This window comes from Crinia signifera, chromosome 1 (assembly GCF_055691185.1).
Source record: "Crinia signifera chromosome 1, ASM5569118v1, whole genome shotgun sequence".
Lineage (NCBI taxonomy): Eukaryota > Metazoa > Chordata > Amphibia > Anura > Myobatrachidae > Crinia > Crinia signifera.
Window position 1 is genome coordinate 230,527,129 of NC_139217.1, and position 13,945 is coordinate 230,541,073.

The window sequence follows — 13,945 nt, forward strand, 5'->3', positions numbered from 1 at the left end:
CTCTGCGTTTGCTGAGTGTTAGTGGAAAGCTGTGAAGCCACAGAATCCAACAAGGTCTTTATGTTGGAGGCCCACGCAGGCTCCTGCTCGTCTGCCTGCGATTGCCCCGCAAGCTGTGGGGGCACCCCACTGATCTGGGTGTCAGCACTGCTGGGCTGTGGTGACATACAAGCCTCACAAGTAACCTGGGACTGTGACTTGGGCACAAACTTGGTGCTACACACCATACAAGTGAACTTTTTCACCATGATGAGATAGTACTACAATGTCTGTAGTAACAAACACAACCCCCACGCAGTCACACACGTGCACACACTGCTGGATGTGTTTCCTCTGAGTGAAAACAGACTATGTGCTTGCTTTATGCTGTGTCTGTAACTAAACAGTGGGGAAAAAACAGAGCAATTGGGGAGCCAAGTGCACCCTTAACCTGAACTCACAGATCTGGGTGAGCTGGTAACGCTAAACACAGTGATATAAACAACACAGTGTCTGACTAAGCTAGATAGCGCAGCAGCGCTAAATCGCTATAAAAACCTGCTGTCTCTGCCGTGCTGCAAGTACCCGGATCCACCACGCCAGTGAGGAGCCCTGTAATGGAGTCTGGCAGCGTGTGAAGAAGCAGGAAGTGACAGCGCGCGCCCAGCAGAGCTTGGTCCCGCTCTGAGAGAAGCCCCGCCCCCTTACACGGAGCTGGCGCTTACATATAATTATACTGACATTATTAAAGGTGTAAAATATATATATCATACATTATACCCTGAGGGGTGTCCCTGGTGGTCCAGCGGCAGCACCCCTATGCCAGTTATCAGACGCGGTGTTCACGCGGTCCCTGCTGGAGAGCCGCCATTACTAGCCGTCGTCTTGCCGCACCAGAAATGGCTGCGGGGACCCCTTGTGGGACCCCCAGCCTGTACTCACCACCGATGTCTTCAGACCTGTCAGGGGTGTGCGGCGGCTAGGGGACTTGCTCGCTACAGCGCAATGCTGTGCGGTGACAAGTCCCACGCAGGACTGGATTGTCCTGTAGCAGGGTCAGCTCTGCACCTGAAGAGGTCGGGGACTGACCCTTCCCCTGACACCCACGAAGCAGGACAGCTGTGTGGTCACCACAGCGCCCCAAAATAACAAACTTGAAAATAAATGTGGAAAAAACTCTGGAGCATCCAGAAGCACTGCCTCTCCTGAGGCACATTTTTCAAAACTGACTAGTGGAGGGAGATTGAGGGGAGGAGCCAGTGCACCCACACTGAAAGTTCTTTTATGTGCCTGTCTCTCCTGCGGAGGTCTCAATCCCCATAGTAGTGAAGCCCAGTATCCCATTGGACGGTAGAGAAACCTATATTTGATACTTGAAACAAAAGCCTCCTGAATGCCGCTGCCTATCACTCTACCTATCGTGTTTACTGCGGAGGGCACAGGAGCAGAAGTCAACAGAGAGCAGAGTGCTGGACCTTCACACAGACAATTATATAGACAATATATGTGTGTGTGTGTTCACAGAAAATACCCATTTTTTGCGCTGAAAGTAGGAGCTGTACTCTAGAATTCCTCCCTGCTAGGGGAGGAAAGGGAAAAATGGATAGATGTAGATAATAGCATGTATTCAATGCCGGTGCGAGCGGCCGGCGAGGGGGTTAAACTGCGAGGATCACAGAAAACCAGTGATCCTCCCAGTTTAACCCCCGCGCCGGCCGCTCGCACTATGCAACGTTCCGGGGGAATCCTCGCCGAGACAGAACGGCGAGGATTCCCCTAAACTGCGAGGGCCAAGGCTAGTGCAGCAAACTCGCTGTAATTAGCCTCGATTCTCGCAGCTTTTGGAGGCACATACGCCAATTCTCCCTCACTCAAAAAAGGGATTTTTGTAAGAACTTACCGATCGAATCCCTTTCTCTGATATGGTCCTGGTGACACAGCTCAACACTGGGATGTAGGAGGGTCCGAAGGAGCCAGGCACCTATCCTAAAGCTTTAGAGGGTAGGCTCCTCCCCTACTGCATCCCTGGACTCTTCAGTTCAATCTTTCAAAGCCACTGGAATACATTAACTCAGTACAAACGCCTGCACATATTATATGCACATTTTATAACAGAAAACTGTTAACTTTTAACCATTTTAACATGAACATCATGAAACTTCTGGCATACTTACTGAGCGTAAGGGAGGGATCGCTGTGTCACCAGGACCATATCAGAGAAAGGGATTCGAACGGTAAGTTCTTACAAAAATCCCTTTTTCTCTTTCAATGGTCCTGGTGACACAGCTCAACACTGGGACGTTCCAGAGCCGGTCCTTTGGGAGGGTACGCTCAGGTCTGCAGCTCTCAGCACTGCTCGCCCGAATGATGCGTCCTCCGACGCGAACTCATGGAATCTATAGAATTTGGCAAATGTGTGAACAGATGACCAAGTGGCAGCTCTGCAAACCTGCTCAGCTGTGGCCCCATGTCGAACCGCCCAAGAGGTGGCAACTGACCTGGTGGTATGCGCATTTATTTTGGCCGGTACTGGTCTACCCACTTTGGTGTATGCAAAGGCTATCACAGACCGCAACCACCTAGCAATAGTCTGCTTAGATGCAGGCCAACCAATTTTGTGTATGTCATACAATACCAACAATGTGTCAGTTTTCCTGACACTCTTCATTCTGTCCACATATATGCGTAAAGCACGCACAACATCCAAAGTTCTCAACTTGTCCCTTTTCTTAGAACCCTCTGGGGGTTGAAACACAGGTAGAACTATCTCCTGATTTAAATGGAAGGTAGATACCACCTTCGGTAAAAACTGAGGCACTGTTCTCAAAACAGCCCTGTCATCATGAAAAATTAAGAAGGGAGATTTACATGACAAGGCTCCCAACTCTGAAACTCTTTTAGCAGATGCTACTGCTAACAAAAACACTAGCTTCCACGTGAGAAACTTAAAGTCAGCCGACCTTAAAGGTTCAAATGGTGCCTTCTGAAGGCATTCCAAAACCAGTGATAGATCCCAAGGTGCTACTGGTTGCTTGTATGGAGGTTTCAACCTGGATACTCCTTGTAAAAAAGTTTGAATTTCCGGCAAAATGGCTATCTTTTTCTGGAAATAGATGGACAAGGCCGAAAACTGCACCTTCAGTGACTGAAGGCTTAGCCCCGATGAAAAACCATCTTGTAAAAATTCCATCATTCTTGATAGCTTAAAATGAGATGTATGAGTCTTTCTTCTCTCACACCATCGAATGTAAGTCTTCCAGACTCTATAATAATTTGCCGAAGATACAGCTTTTCTGGCTTTTATCATCGTCTGTACTACTGCCTCAGAAAACCCTTTCCTTTTCAAAATGGTGGTTTCAATAGCCAAGCCGTCAAAATCAATCGATCGGAATCCAGGTGATTGAATGGGCCTTGTCTTAAAAGGTCTGGTCTCAGAGGTAGTCGCCATGAGTCCACAGACAACCTCTGAAGCCTCGAGTACCAGGACCTCCTTGGCCAATCTGGGGCCACTAAGATCACTGGAACCTTCTGCCCCTGTATTTTCTTCAGAAGTCTCGGTAACATTGGTACTGGTGGGAATGCATAAAGGAGATCTCCCTGCCAGTGAATAGTCATGGCATCCACTGCCTCCGCCAGTGGATCCCTCGTTCTGGCATAGAACCTGGGCACTTGACGGTTGACCCTGGATGCCATCAGGTCCACATCCGGGATTCCCCACATCGAGGTGATCTGGTGAAACACCTGAGGGTGTAAGCTCCATTCCCCTTCCTTGAGCTCCTCCCTGCTCAGGAAGTCGGCTTCTATGTTCTCTATTCCTGGAATGAATATAGCCGATACAGCTGGAACATTCTGTTCCGCCCATAGGAAGATTCTGGACACCTCCCACATGGCCAATTTGCTGCGTGTACCTCCCTGGTGATTCAGATACGCCACAGCTGTGGCATTGTCGGTCTGAATCCTCAAAGGGAGGTTCTGTAACCTGTCTCCCGCCAAGGAAATCACTTTCCAGACAGCTCTCAGCTCCAAGATGTTGATTGGTAACGCTGATTCCTCTGCCGTCCACAGGCCCTGAAGCCTGAGATCCAGGACTACTGCCCCCCAGCCCCTGAGACTGGTGTCGGTAGTTACTACCAACCAGTCCCAGGTCTGTAATGACCGACCCCACTGAAGGGAATCTACTTCTGTCCACCATTTCAAGGATTCCTGAGTGTCCGAAGACAGCACTATCATCTCGGATTTCATGGTCAAAGTGTTTCCTGACCAGGCTGACAAAATGTTCCATTGGAACCTCCGAGAGTGGAACCTGGCAAACTGAAGCGTCTCGAATGACGCCACCATTTTCCCCAGGAGCTTGAGGCACCTCCATACTGAAATGCTCTGAGCCCTGAGAATCTCCTGGACTAGAGTGACCAGATCCCTGGCCTTTATCTCCGGGAGGAAAACCCGATGAAGATGGGTGTCCAGTATAACTCCCAAGAATTGGAGTCTTTGTGACGGTACCAACTGAGATTTTTGCAAATTTAAAATCCAGCCGTGAGCCTGCAAAAAACTGATGGCCTCTGCCAAGTGACTCTGCAGCATGGCTGCTGACTCCGCTTTGAACAGGAGATCGTCCAAATAGGGTATTACTGTGATTCCCCTGAGCCTCAGCACCGCCGCCATCACTGACATTATCTTTGTGAATACCCTTGGCGCGGTTGCTAGCCCAAAGGGTAACGCCCGGAATTGTAAATGCAGGTCTCCTATGGCAAACCTCAACAAGGTCTGATGCTCCGGGTGTATAGGGACGTGCAGATATGCGTCCTGGACATCCATGGACGCCAAAAATTCTCCCTGGTCCAGACTCAGGAGTACTGACCGTAGGGACTCCATTTTGAAATGGTCTACCCATAAATGAACATTTAGAGACTTCAAATTTAGTATTGGTCTGAAAGACCCGTCTGGTTTGGGCACCAGGAACAGCGTGGAGTAAAAGCCTTTCTTCCACTCTGTCTTGGGGACTAGTGTAACCACCCCTTTTTCTAAAAGGGAGTGCGCTGCTTTCACAAGAGCTGTACGCAGCCGTGCCTCCTTTGGTAAGGATGTGGGAATGAACCTCTTCGGAGGTGGCCCTCTGAAAGGGATTTTGTAACCCTGTGTTATAATGTCTAACACCCAGGCATCCTGACCTAGAGAAGCCCAAGCGTCCCTGAAGAGTGTGAGACGCCCGCCCACTTTTGTCACTGTCGGGCGAAGCCCCTGACAGTCATGCAGAGGGTTTATCCTCTCCTTTATTGGCAGGCTTCTTGTGAAAAGAGCCAAATTTTGACTTTTGTGTCTTGCCTCTAGAGGACTGAAACCTTCCCCTGAAAGACTGTCCTCGAAAGGACGCACCACCTCTAGGGGAGGGCCGAAAGGACGGCTTAAAAGCAGAAAATCTGGACGTCTGCTTTGCTGAGGAGGCCGGCAGGAATGTACTTTTGCCGCCTGTGGCCTGTTTTATAATCTCCTCTAATTCGGTACCAAAGAGTACCTTTCCTTTGAAGGCTAATGTTTCCAGAGCCTTCTTGGACTCATTGTCTGCTTCCCAGGCTTTAAGCCAAAGCACTCTCCTGGCATTAATGGAGACTGTGGACACTCTGGTTGCCATTTTAATAGCTTCCTCCTCTGCTTCAACTGCATATTCTGCCGCTGCCTTAATCTTTTCTGCAAGCAGTAATGCACCAGGGTCAGCCTGCAGCATGGTGCATAATTCACCAGCCCACTCTATCATGGCCTTAGAAACCCAGGCTGAAGCAATAAGGGGTCGTAAGGTAAACCCCACCCCTTCAAAGATAGCTTTGAGGTTTCCCTCCAGCTTTTTATCCACAGAATCTTTAAAAGCTGCACCGCCTTGTACTGGTAATACAGTAGCCTTGGACAAACGTGCCACTGAAGCGTCCACAACTGGGACCTTTTCCCAGAGCTCCGCATGAGACTCTGGCATGGGGTACAGACTAAGGAATCGTTTTGGCATCTGAAGCCTCTTATCAGGAGTTTTCCAAGCCCCTTCTAACAATTCCTGTAACCCCTCATCAGAAGGAAAAGTAACAGCCTCCTTCCGCTGTCGCTTAAAAACACCTTTAACAGGAGTCTTATCCTCCACAGTCAGCTTTAAAGCCTGCTTCACAGCTACAATGAGATCCTCTATACCGGCAGCAGAGTTCTCTTCCAAATCATCACCCTGATCCCAGGGGATGTCAGTATACTCTCCTTCCTCTTCATCTACCACAGTAGTTAAAGCATAAGACCTTCTAGGGGTCCCTGCCACATCATCCATTTTGTCCAGCATTTCACTGAACCTGTTAATCCCTTTTGCAGTATCCTGCATCACCTGGATCAGTGCAGGATCTGCCTGGGTAAGAGGCAAGGAGCCAGACGACTGCTGAGATGATGGCATAGGTCTCTGTGATTCTACCAGCCCATCACTCTGCCTGTCCAAAAGCTGCACCAAAGCGTTTACTGACCTGCCTAGGGCCCTGGCCCACGCAGGTTCCATCTGCTCTGCCCTATGGGGATCACTGCCCATGGGTCTCACATCAGCGCAAGTAATACATAAGCCCCCCTTGGCCATCTGCTCAGGGACAAACTTTTGTGTGCAAACATTGCACGCGCTCAGTGCACTAAGGGCTCCCTCCCCCAAAACCACAGCCTGATGCTCAGACATGATGCAAGTGATAAATGTATATCTATCAGTATACACAGTGCAAACAATGTACAAGCGTTTATACAGAGCAATGCACCCAGTCACTTATCTGTCTGTTGGTTTCAACTGCGGGGAAGCGATGCCCAGGAAATCCAAGTCACTCTGCCAGGATCAGTAAGCCAGCTCAGCTCCGCTGCAAGCGTTCTGAAAGGCGCCAAAGTCAGAGTGAAGGAAGAGACCACAGGTCCCTGCTGCTGCGGGGTCCGTGACCTTTTGGCGCCAACCACCCCCAGCAAGCCGCTCCTTAGGTAGGATTTCCTAGTTCCAGTGTCTCCCCCTCAAATGGGGATCACTTGGAACATGCCTGTCACAACGCTGCTGTCCTCTCATCTAGGAGCTCAGCGTGTAAGCTCCGCATAAAATGGCCGCCGCCATCACGGAGCGCCTGTCCCCCATGATCCCCACCTAAACGTGGAGCCGGTTTCAGGGTACTCCGGAGCCCAGGCAGCCTTTTAGAAAAGGCTATAAGCGCTGCACAGGGAGACCAGACAGTGTCTCCCCTGTGCACAGTGAGCTGACAGGACGCGCTTCTGTCAGCTCCTGCTGCGCAAGCAGTGTGAGGATTCACTATGAGAATCCTCACACTGTGCCTACCTAGCTAGGGTAAAAGTTAATAAAATAATAAAAATCCCCTAACTACTCTAATTCTTCGGCTGCTCCTGCAGCCCTTTAGAATAGCACCCACTCCAGTGGGCACCTAACACGAACTGAAGAGTCCAGGGATGCAGTAGGGGAGGAGCCTACCCTCTAAAGCTTTAGGATAGGTGCCTGGCTCCTTCGGACCCTCCTACATCCCAGTGTTGAGCTGTGTCACCAGGACCATTGAAAGAGAAAAACAGAGCGAGGGGGAATTTGCGTATGAGGGGGGGGGGTCAGTTGAATACTGACAGGGTGAGCGGTGACTGCGAGCAAAAAGTCCTGCTCGCAGTCACCGCTCGCCCACGGCATTGAATATATGCCATAGAGCGCACTAGATGACCAGTTTAATATAAAATGTATTAAAACATTAGATATACAAATCAGGCATGGGTTCCATTGTTGAAATATTTCAAGATGGCAAAAGATCCAACGCGATTTGTCACAAATGACTTCATCAGGGGAGCCGATACTGAATGATCATAAAAAATATATATATAACCTTTCTCAAGGTAATTTGTACATACAAACATATAAAATCATAGAGCTAAGCCATAGATACATACCCACTATGTCAACTGCAGGGCAAATACTTAATAAAGAAGTGTTGTCGCTTTTTTAGTGAACTTCTTTAACAGCTGGAAGTGAGATAATTATCTGGGAAACCCACACAAAATTCACGGTATAAGGAGGAGTGCAAGAGCTGTATCCTAGAGTGTACCTAAGGGTTAATACATACCCTAACCAGAAAAAATCTTAGATGCCAAGGTTCAATAGGAATAGACCTAAAGGGTAATAATTTACCAAATTAATCTCTAGCTAGAAAGGCACAATTTTATGTTTAGCGTTATGCTGTATATTTTAAATTAATTATGCACTGCCAAAGGCATACTATAAAAATTAGGAAACCGTATCAAAGTATATAAAGACAATAGTAAGTTTTAACAATAATCCACAATTAAAACAAAAAGCCTCATAATGGAATTATGAAAGGTCATTTAGGTAGCAACCTACCAGGTATAACAATCCAGATGGAATGCTTCCAATGTCTGTGTGCAGACTGATAAAATATCCTACTAGGCATATATAGGGATGTAAATGTGACATCACTTCCTGTAGGTCGATTAGATGAATTATAGCTCTAATACAGGCATGTCATAAGTCACCCTACTCAACAAACACAATGACAGCAGTGTTTGGGGAGGGGGTGCAGCAAGGGGGAAGCTTTCTCCCGTAACATGCAGAGCAGAGGAGGGCACCAGCGGGAGCCCAAGCATCTCCTGTCCTTGCAGTGCCTGCTTTGCCTCTCCTTCCTCTGGCTCACACAAGGGGCTGGGAAGCCTACAGAGAAGAGAGGGGGCAGAGTGGGGGACATACAGTGAAGGAGGGTCAGGCTGGGGGACATATAGTAAATGGAGGCAGCGATGGTCATTCAAAGAAGGGGGAGCAGGGGCAGGGTGGGGGACATACAGTGAATGGAGGTCATACAGTGAATGGGAGTCATACAGTGAAGGAGGGTCAGGCTTGGGGACATACAATGAATGTAGGCACTGATGGACATTAAGAGAAGGGGGGCAGACTGGGGGACAGAGTGAATGGTTACAGAGTGGGGAACATACAGTGAATGGGGGACATACAGTGAAGGAGGGGAAAGCTGGGCAATCTGGGCAATTAGAGCAATCTAAAAAAACTAATGGATTAAATGATAAACTATAAAAAAAAAATAATAATTCAAGTATAGATAAATTTAGGTGAGTATTGTTGGATCAATAGTGATGAAACAGTGGAATGAAGCTGCCACAAAACCACCCAGACACTGCCTAGACAAGCCCATCCCACGAATATCTCTAGGTCAGAGGGAAACCACAGAGAAGTATCACTGTAAATGAACGTGTACCATTCAACCATACTAAAGAGCTCTGCGTACAACTGGCCTTTATGCGGGGGTAGGTAAAGAAGCAGATATTGATGAAAATAAATTCAGCATGGATCTTGGTAATGATGTCGCCTAAGATAGCACATCTTCAGCGACACAGCTCGTGCACACAGGACAAGTCTATTATTGTCATTACGAACTGTCAGATTCGGCAAAAACATTAAGAATGTTGTTCAGTGTGTACAAGCAGCATTTAAATTTTAATTCCGAGGACAAATAATTGTTGACTTAACAGGGTTAAACACTTCTACAAGCCACTGTATATATGTGTATGAAAATAAATATGTATATTTCCATTGTTTACCTTGAAAGTACCAATTTAGTAGTTACAAATAAAAGGCAAAGGTTTGACTGTGCCATAAAAAAAAGTCATTAAGAGGCATCAAAAATAAATAGGCTCAGCCAGTTTTCTATGGACAGACAGACACGCAGGTGCTGATACTCACCTGAAAAGGCAGATCAATAACACTGTTCCCAATCTGATTGACGTTTGGCAGAGACCCTCCATAGTACTGCCCCCGACTCGGTCCCAACTGCAAATATTGGGTCTTCTGTAGCTGTAACTAAAAAGGACATTCATCACCTGACATGTAGCGAGGCTTCAAAACATATTCTACATTTAATGGAACCAAATATAAAATAACTTGCATGGTAAACCTGATATAAGTAAACTATAGTAGATGGTAACACACCTTACTTGTAAAGTGCTGCATATCACACTTAAGTGAAAATATCCACTTTTAGAAAAGTAATGTTGATTTGGCTTATAATATAACTAGAAGTGAATTTTTGTATTTTATTTATGGTTTATCACGGTGGTTGAATTTTTATCAAAGTTGTTCATTATTTTGCAAGATTCCCACAAAACATAAAAAAAAAAAAAACACATACACACACACTTAGCCATAGGTTCCAAAACTCGTCTCTTCCAAATTGGTTCACTCAAGGTGAAAAAAAAAAAAACACCACACACTTATGAAAAACAGGTAGAGTCCAGAAAGTTCTGACTTTTACATTTTATTTGAATTAATTTAAATGGCAACGTATTTTAAAAAGGTTATTGGAGTTTAAAAAAAACTTTAGAAAACATTTGAAAAATATTGTAATGCTCACTAATTTATACTTGAAGTAGAGGTAAAAAATGCATGGAAATAATTCATAAAAATAAATTAACAAGGTTTTAAGTGTGCTGAGCGATCTGTCACGTTCTATGGGAGTTAACTGCGATAGTTAGCGTAATATAGAAACTACTCCCAATCTATAGAGGTTCACTCCTAGTGTGACATAAAAGATACCACGTTTTCCTACTTTTACTACATTTCTCTACGTTGAACCAAAGTTTTAATTGTTAACCCCACCTTAGGGGTGTGTTGTATATGAATAGGTTTTTTTTGCAATAACCCCTCCTTTATGGGAGTGGGGGGAGCAGTATTTTACAGCATAAATATGAGGACTGTAAGCACAATAAACTTGTACATTTGTAACTTCTTTCCGACGGTCAGTGTAACTGTTGGTCCTGTGATGTCTGACTACTGAAAAATGCTGAGGCTCAAATTACCCTCCATCACATCGCTATGGCCCCTACACTCAGAGCAATGTAGAGGCATTTTCTAAACAATCTAGTAAGATCGCTCAGAAAACGCCTGTATATCGCTAAGTGTGTAGGCCCCATTAGTGACAGTGAATTGTATCAGCTTAGCAAGGTAGAGCTTTAGGATGATGCATAAAAGGGCATTTTGAATCAGGGTATACTGAATAAACAGCAGGATTTAAAATAAATAATCATTTAAATCACACTTATTGGACCCATGTTGCTGTGGCAGTTATTTAACGGTCGGAAAAAAAGTTAGAAATTCTTACGTTTTCTAAAGAAAATTATCTACATTCTAATACCTTTCTGCCAATACTAGCCATGTTCCAAGCAAAGGCAACCCTGTTTAAATGACCTCTTATTTGACCATGATGATGTGTCAACCATAGCACCAATAGGTTGGAGAAAAATGCACATTAGTTAAGAAACGGTACCTGGTACTGAAGATATGGTATCAGAAGAGCAATTGCTAACAGCTATATTGTATCATTAGTTTTTGTTAAAAGAATCTTCCACATTTGGTTTGGTGCAGTCAAAACGGAAAACTCACGTGGGTACTGCCATAGCTGCAAAACTTGTTTCTTTTTATGGCGTTTATTAAACCTGTGTATGCTTATTCAGATTTATAAATCGGGCAACGCAATTGGCAGCTATTGTAAATGTTGTCTCTTTCCATTTGCAGTCTGTGATGTATGCCATTAGCCATTCCATAATTTATGGTGACCATATGAAGTCATTTAAAAAATATTAAAGTTACTGTATTTTAAAAGAACTTTGATTATTGTTTTACTTGGTTTATCTGTTTACTTGATCATTTTTATAAAAAAAAAAAAAAAAAAAAACTCTAAACAAAAAATCAGTTTGATTTTTTTCGAAATAAAAAAAAAAAAACATTTTCACACCCTGTTTTGATAAGTAAATATACATAAGCTTTGTTGTTAAGTAAATGACCAAATGCTTCCTTTCTGTACATTGATTGGCAAATGCATTATAGCTAAGAGCAATTAACAGAATGGTATTTTGTTTGCATTATTAAAAGGTCCATACGCACTGGGTGATTTTGCCCAGCATGTTATGGCAGTGGTTCCCAAACACCTGCAGGGGTGCCCTAGGTTTATGGTCCAGGACCAATTAAAATTATATATGTTCAATGTAACAGGAAGAACCCGGGCTGGTGGCTGCCATTCACAAAATATGTGGACAACCCAAAGCTAGTCCCTCACCACTTAATTAAACCTAAGGAGGACATATAAACACAATTGGCGTAATTTAAGTTATTTTTTTCTGATTTATAATTAAGAAACTTTTGGCCTAGGGGTGCCCTGAAAAAATTCTGATACTCTAGGCGTCGTGATTGAAAAACAACTACTGTCATCGCTGCAGTGCATTCACACTGAGCGGCTTTCCACCTGCCCGGCACTGTCAGCAGGTGGGGGGACGGCTTTACAAAGCCATCCACAAAGCCGCTCATTTGCTGGTAATACAAGCAGATGAAAGGCTTTCCCGGCGTTGATGCAGGAGCGCTCATCGTTGGGCCGTACACACTGGGTGGCTTTGAGCTGACAGCCGCTCAAACTTGGTGTTTTGAACAACTTTCAGCTCAAAAAAAATCGCCCAGTGTGTATTTCTCCCAATGTGCTTTAATGTAATGCAGATTTAAGGCCTGTACACACTGGGCGACTGAGCTAAAAGCTGCTCAGTTTACTCGTTTGAGCGACTTTCAGCTTGAAAGCCACCAAGTGTGTACAGGGCAGCGATGATCTATGAGAAGTGATGCGCGTTCCCGCATCATCATTGGCCCAGTGTAGAAGGTGGGGAGGGGGAGAAATCGAAAAAAAAAAAAAAATGGGCGAAAAACGCTCAGTGTTTATGCACTGAGCATTTTTCAGCCCAGTAATTTTCCCCAGAATCGTTATCCATACACACTGGGCAAAAGGTATGGACCTTAAGATTTTCTAATAGACCTCATCCTATTACCCGTTTACTGAGTATAAAGAAAAGTAAAAAAAAAAAAAAAAAAAAAAAAAGTAGCAATGAGACCAGCATACACTTAGGGGAGTATTCAATGTTTTTATTCTCCATGTGCAGCGAATCCTGTTTAGGATTCGCTGCACATTCGCAGGGTTCTAAAGGCCTGCAGCATTCACTGCCAGCCATCCCTGTCACCCTATTCAATGCAGCAGGGGCTCGGAGGCAGGCAGGGAGATGTAAGCCTCCCTGCCTGCCCCAGAATTTGTGGCGGAGAAGGTGGGCTTTAGGGGACACAGGCAGCAGAAGCTGCCCCGGAATAGCTGGCAGGGGACAGGGGTAGGGAGCTGCTCCACTGGTCTATCTTATGATACTGGAATATCTAATGAGCGGCTCCTGGCCCCCTGCTGGCACATGAATAAAAATAGCATGCCCCCTTCACAAAAAAAAAAATTCAGATTTTTTGACACCAAAAAAACCCCCAAAACAACCTTTATTTTAAAAGATCACTTTCCAGTTCACCTTAAAAAGATGTCGAATGCAAAACGGTGAATCATGGCAAAAATCAGGGAGAAAGCAATTCGCCATCCTAGCATTGAATACACTCTCGGCGAATCCCAGTGAAATACACCAGCAAATTGCAGCGAGAATGAAACTGAGAACTGGCCAGCATTCACGGTTCACTCTCTGCGAACAGTGAACATCGAATAGGGTGAATCACATTTTCAGTGAAAAAGATTTACTGCAAGAAGTGAAAACAGCCTGAAAAAAAACGGTGAATCGAGAGCATTGAATACTGGCCTTACTAATGATAGCTCTGTGTAGATTGTGAACATCGGTCTATAGCATAAAATAGAAAAAAACTAAAATACACACACACACACACACACACACACACACACACACACACACACACACACACACACACACACACACACACACACATATATATATTACACGAAAAAATACACAAAAAAATTGCATATAAAAAAAAATTAAATAAACCAATAGTCAGGCAAGTGCAATCTATCCAGAACAGAATTCACTGCCAATACACCAGATGGTTAACAGTCAAATTCTGGAAATTCAATAAAAAAACACAGCTGTCATG

At 45.0% G+C, this 13,945-nt stretch overlaps 1 protein-coding gene across 2 annotated transcripts in view; it reads right to left on the reverse strand.

The window, feature by feature from the left end:
• Positions 1-13,945, reverse strand: part of CRTC1 (CREB regulated transcription coactivator 1) — a 158,001-nt gene that overhangs the window by 100,298 nt on the left and 43,758 nt on the right. For both annotated transcript variants that reach the window (XM_083179396.1, XM_083179397.1), the window contains exon 2: positions 9,722-9,838. In XM_083179396.1, the coding sequence (XP_083035522.1) occupies positions 9,722-9,838 (117 nt within the window). The remainder of the gene's footprint in view (positions 1-9,721; positions 9,839-13,945) is intronic.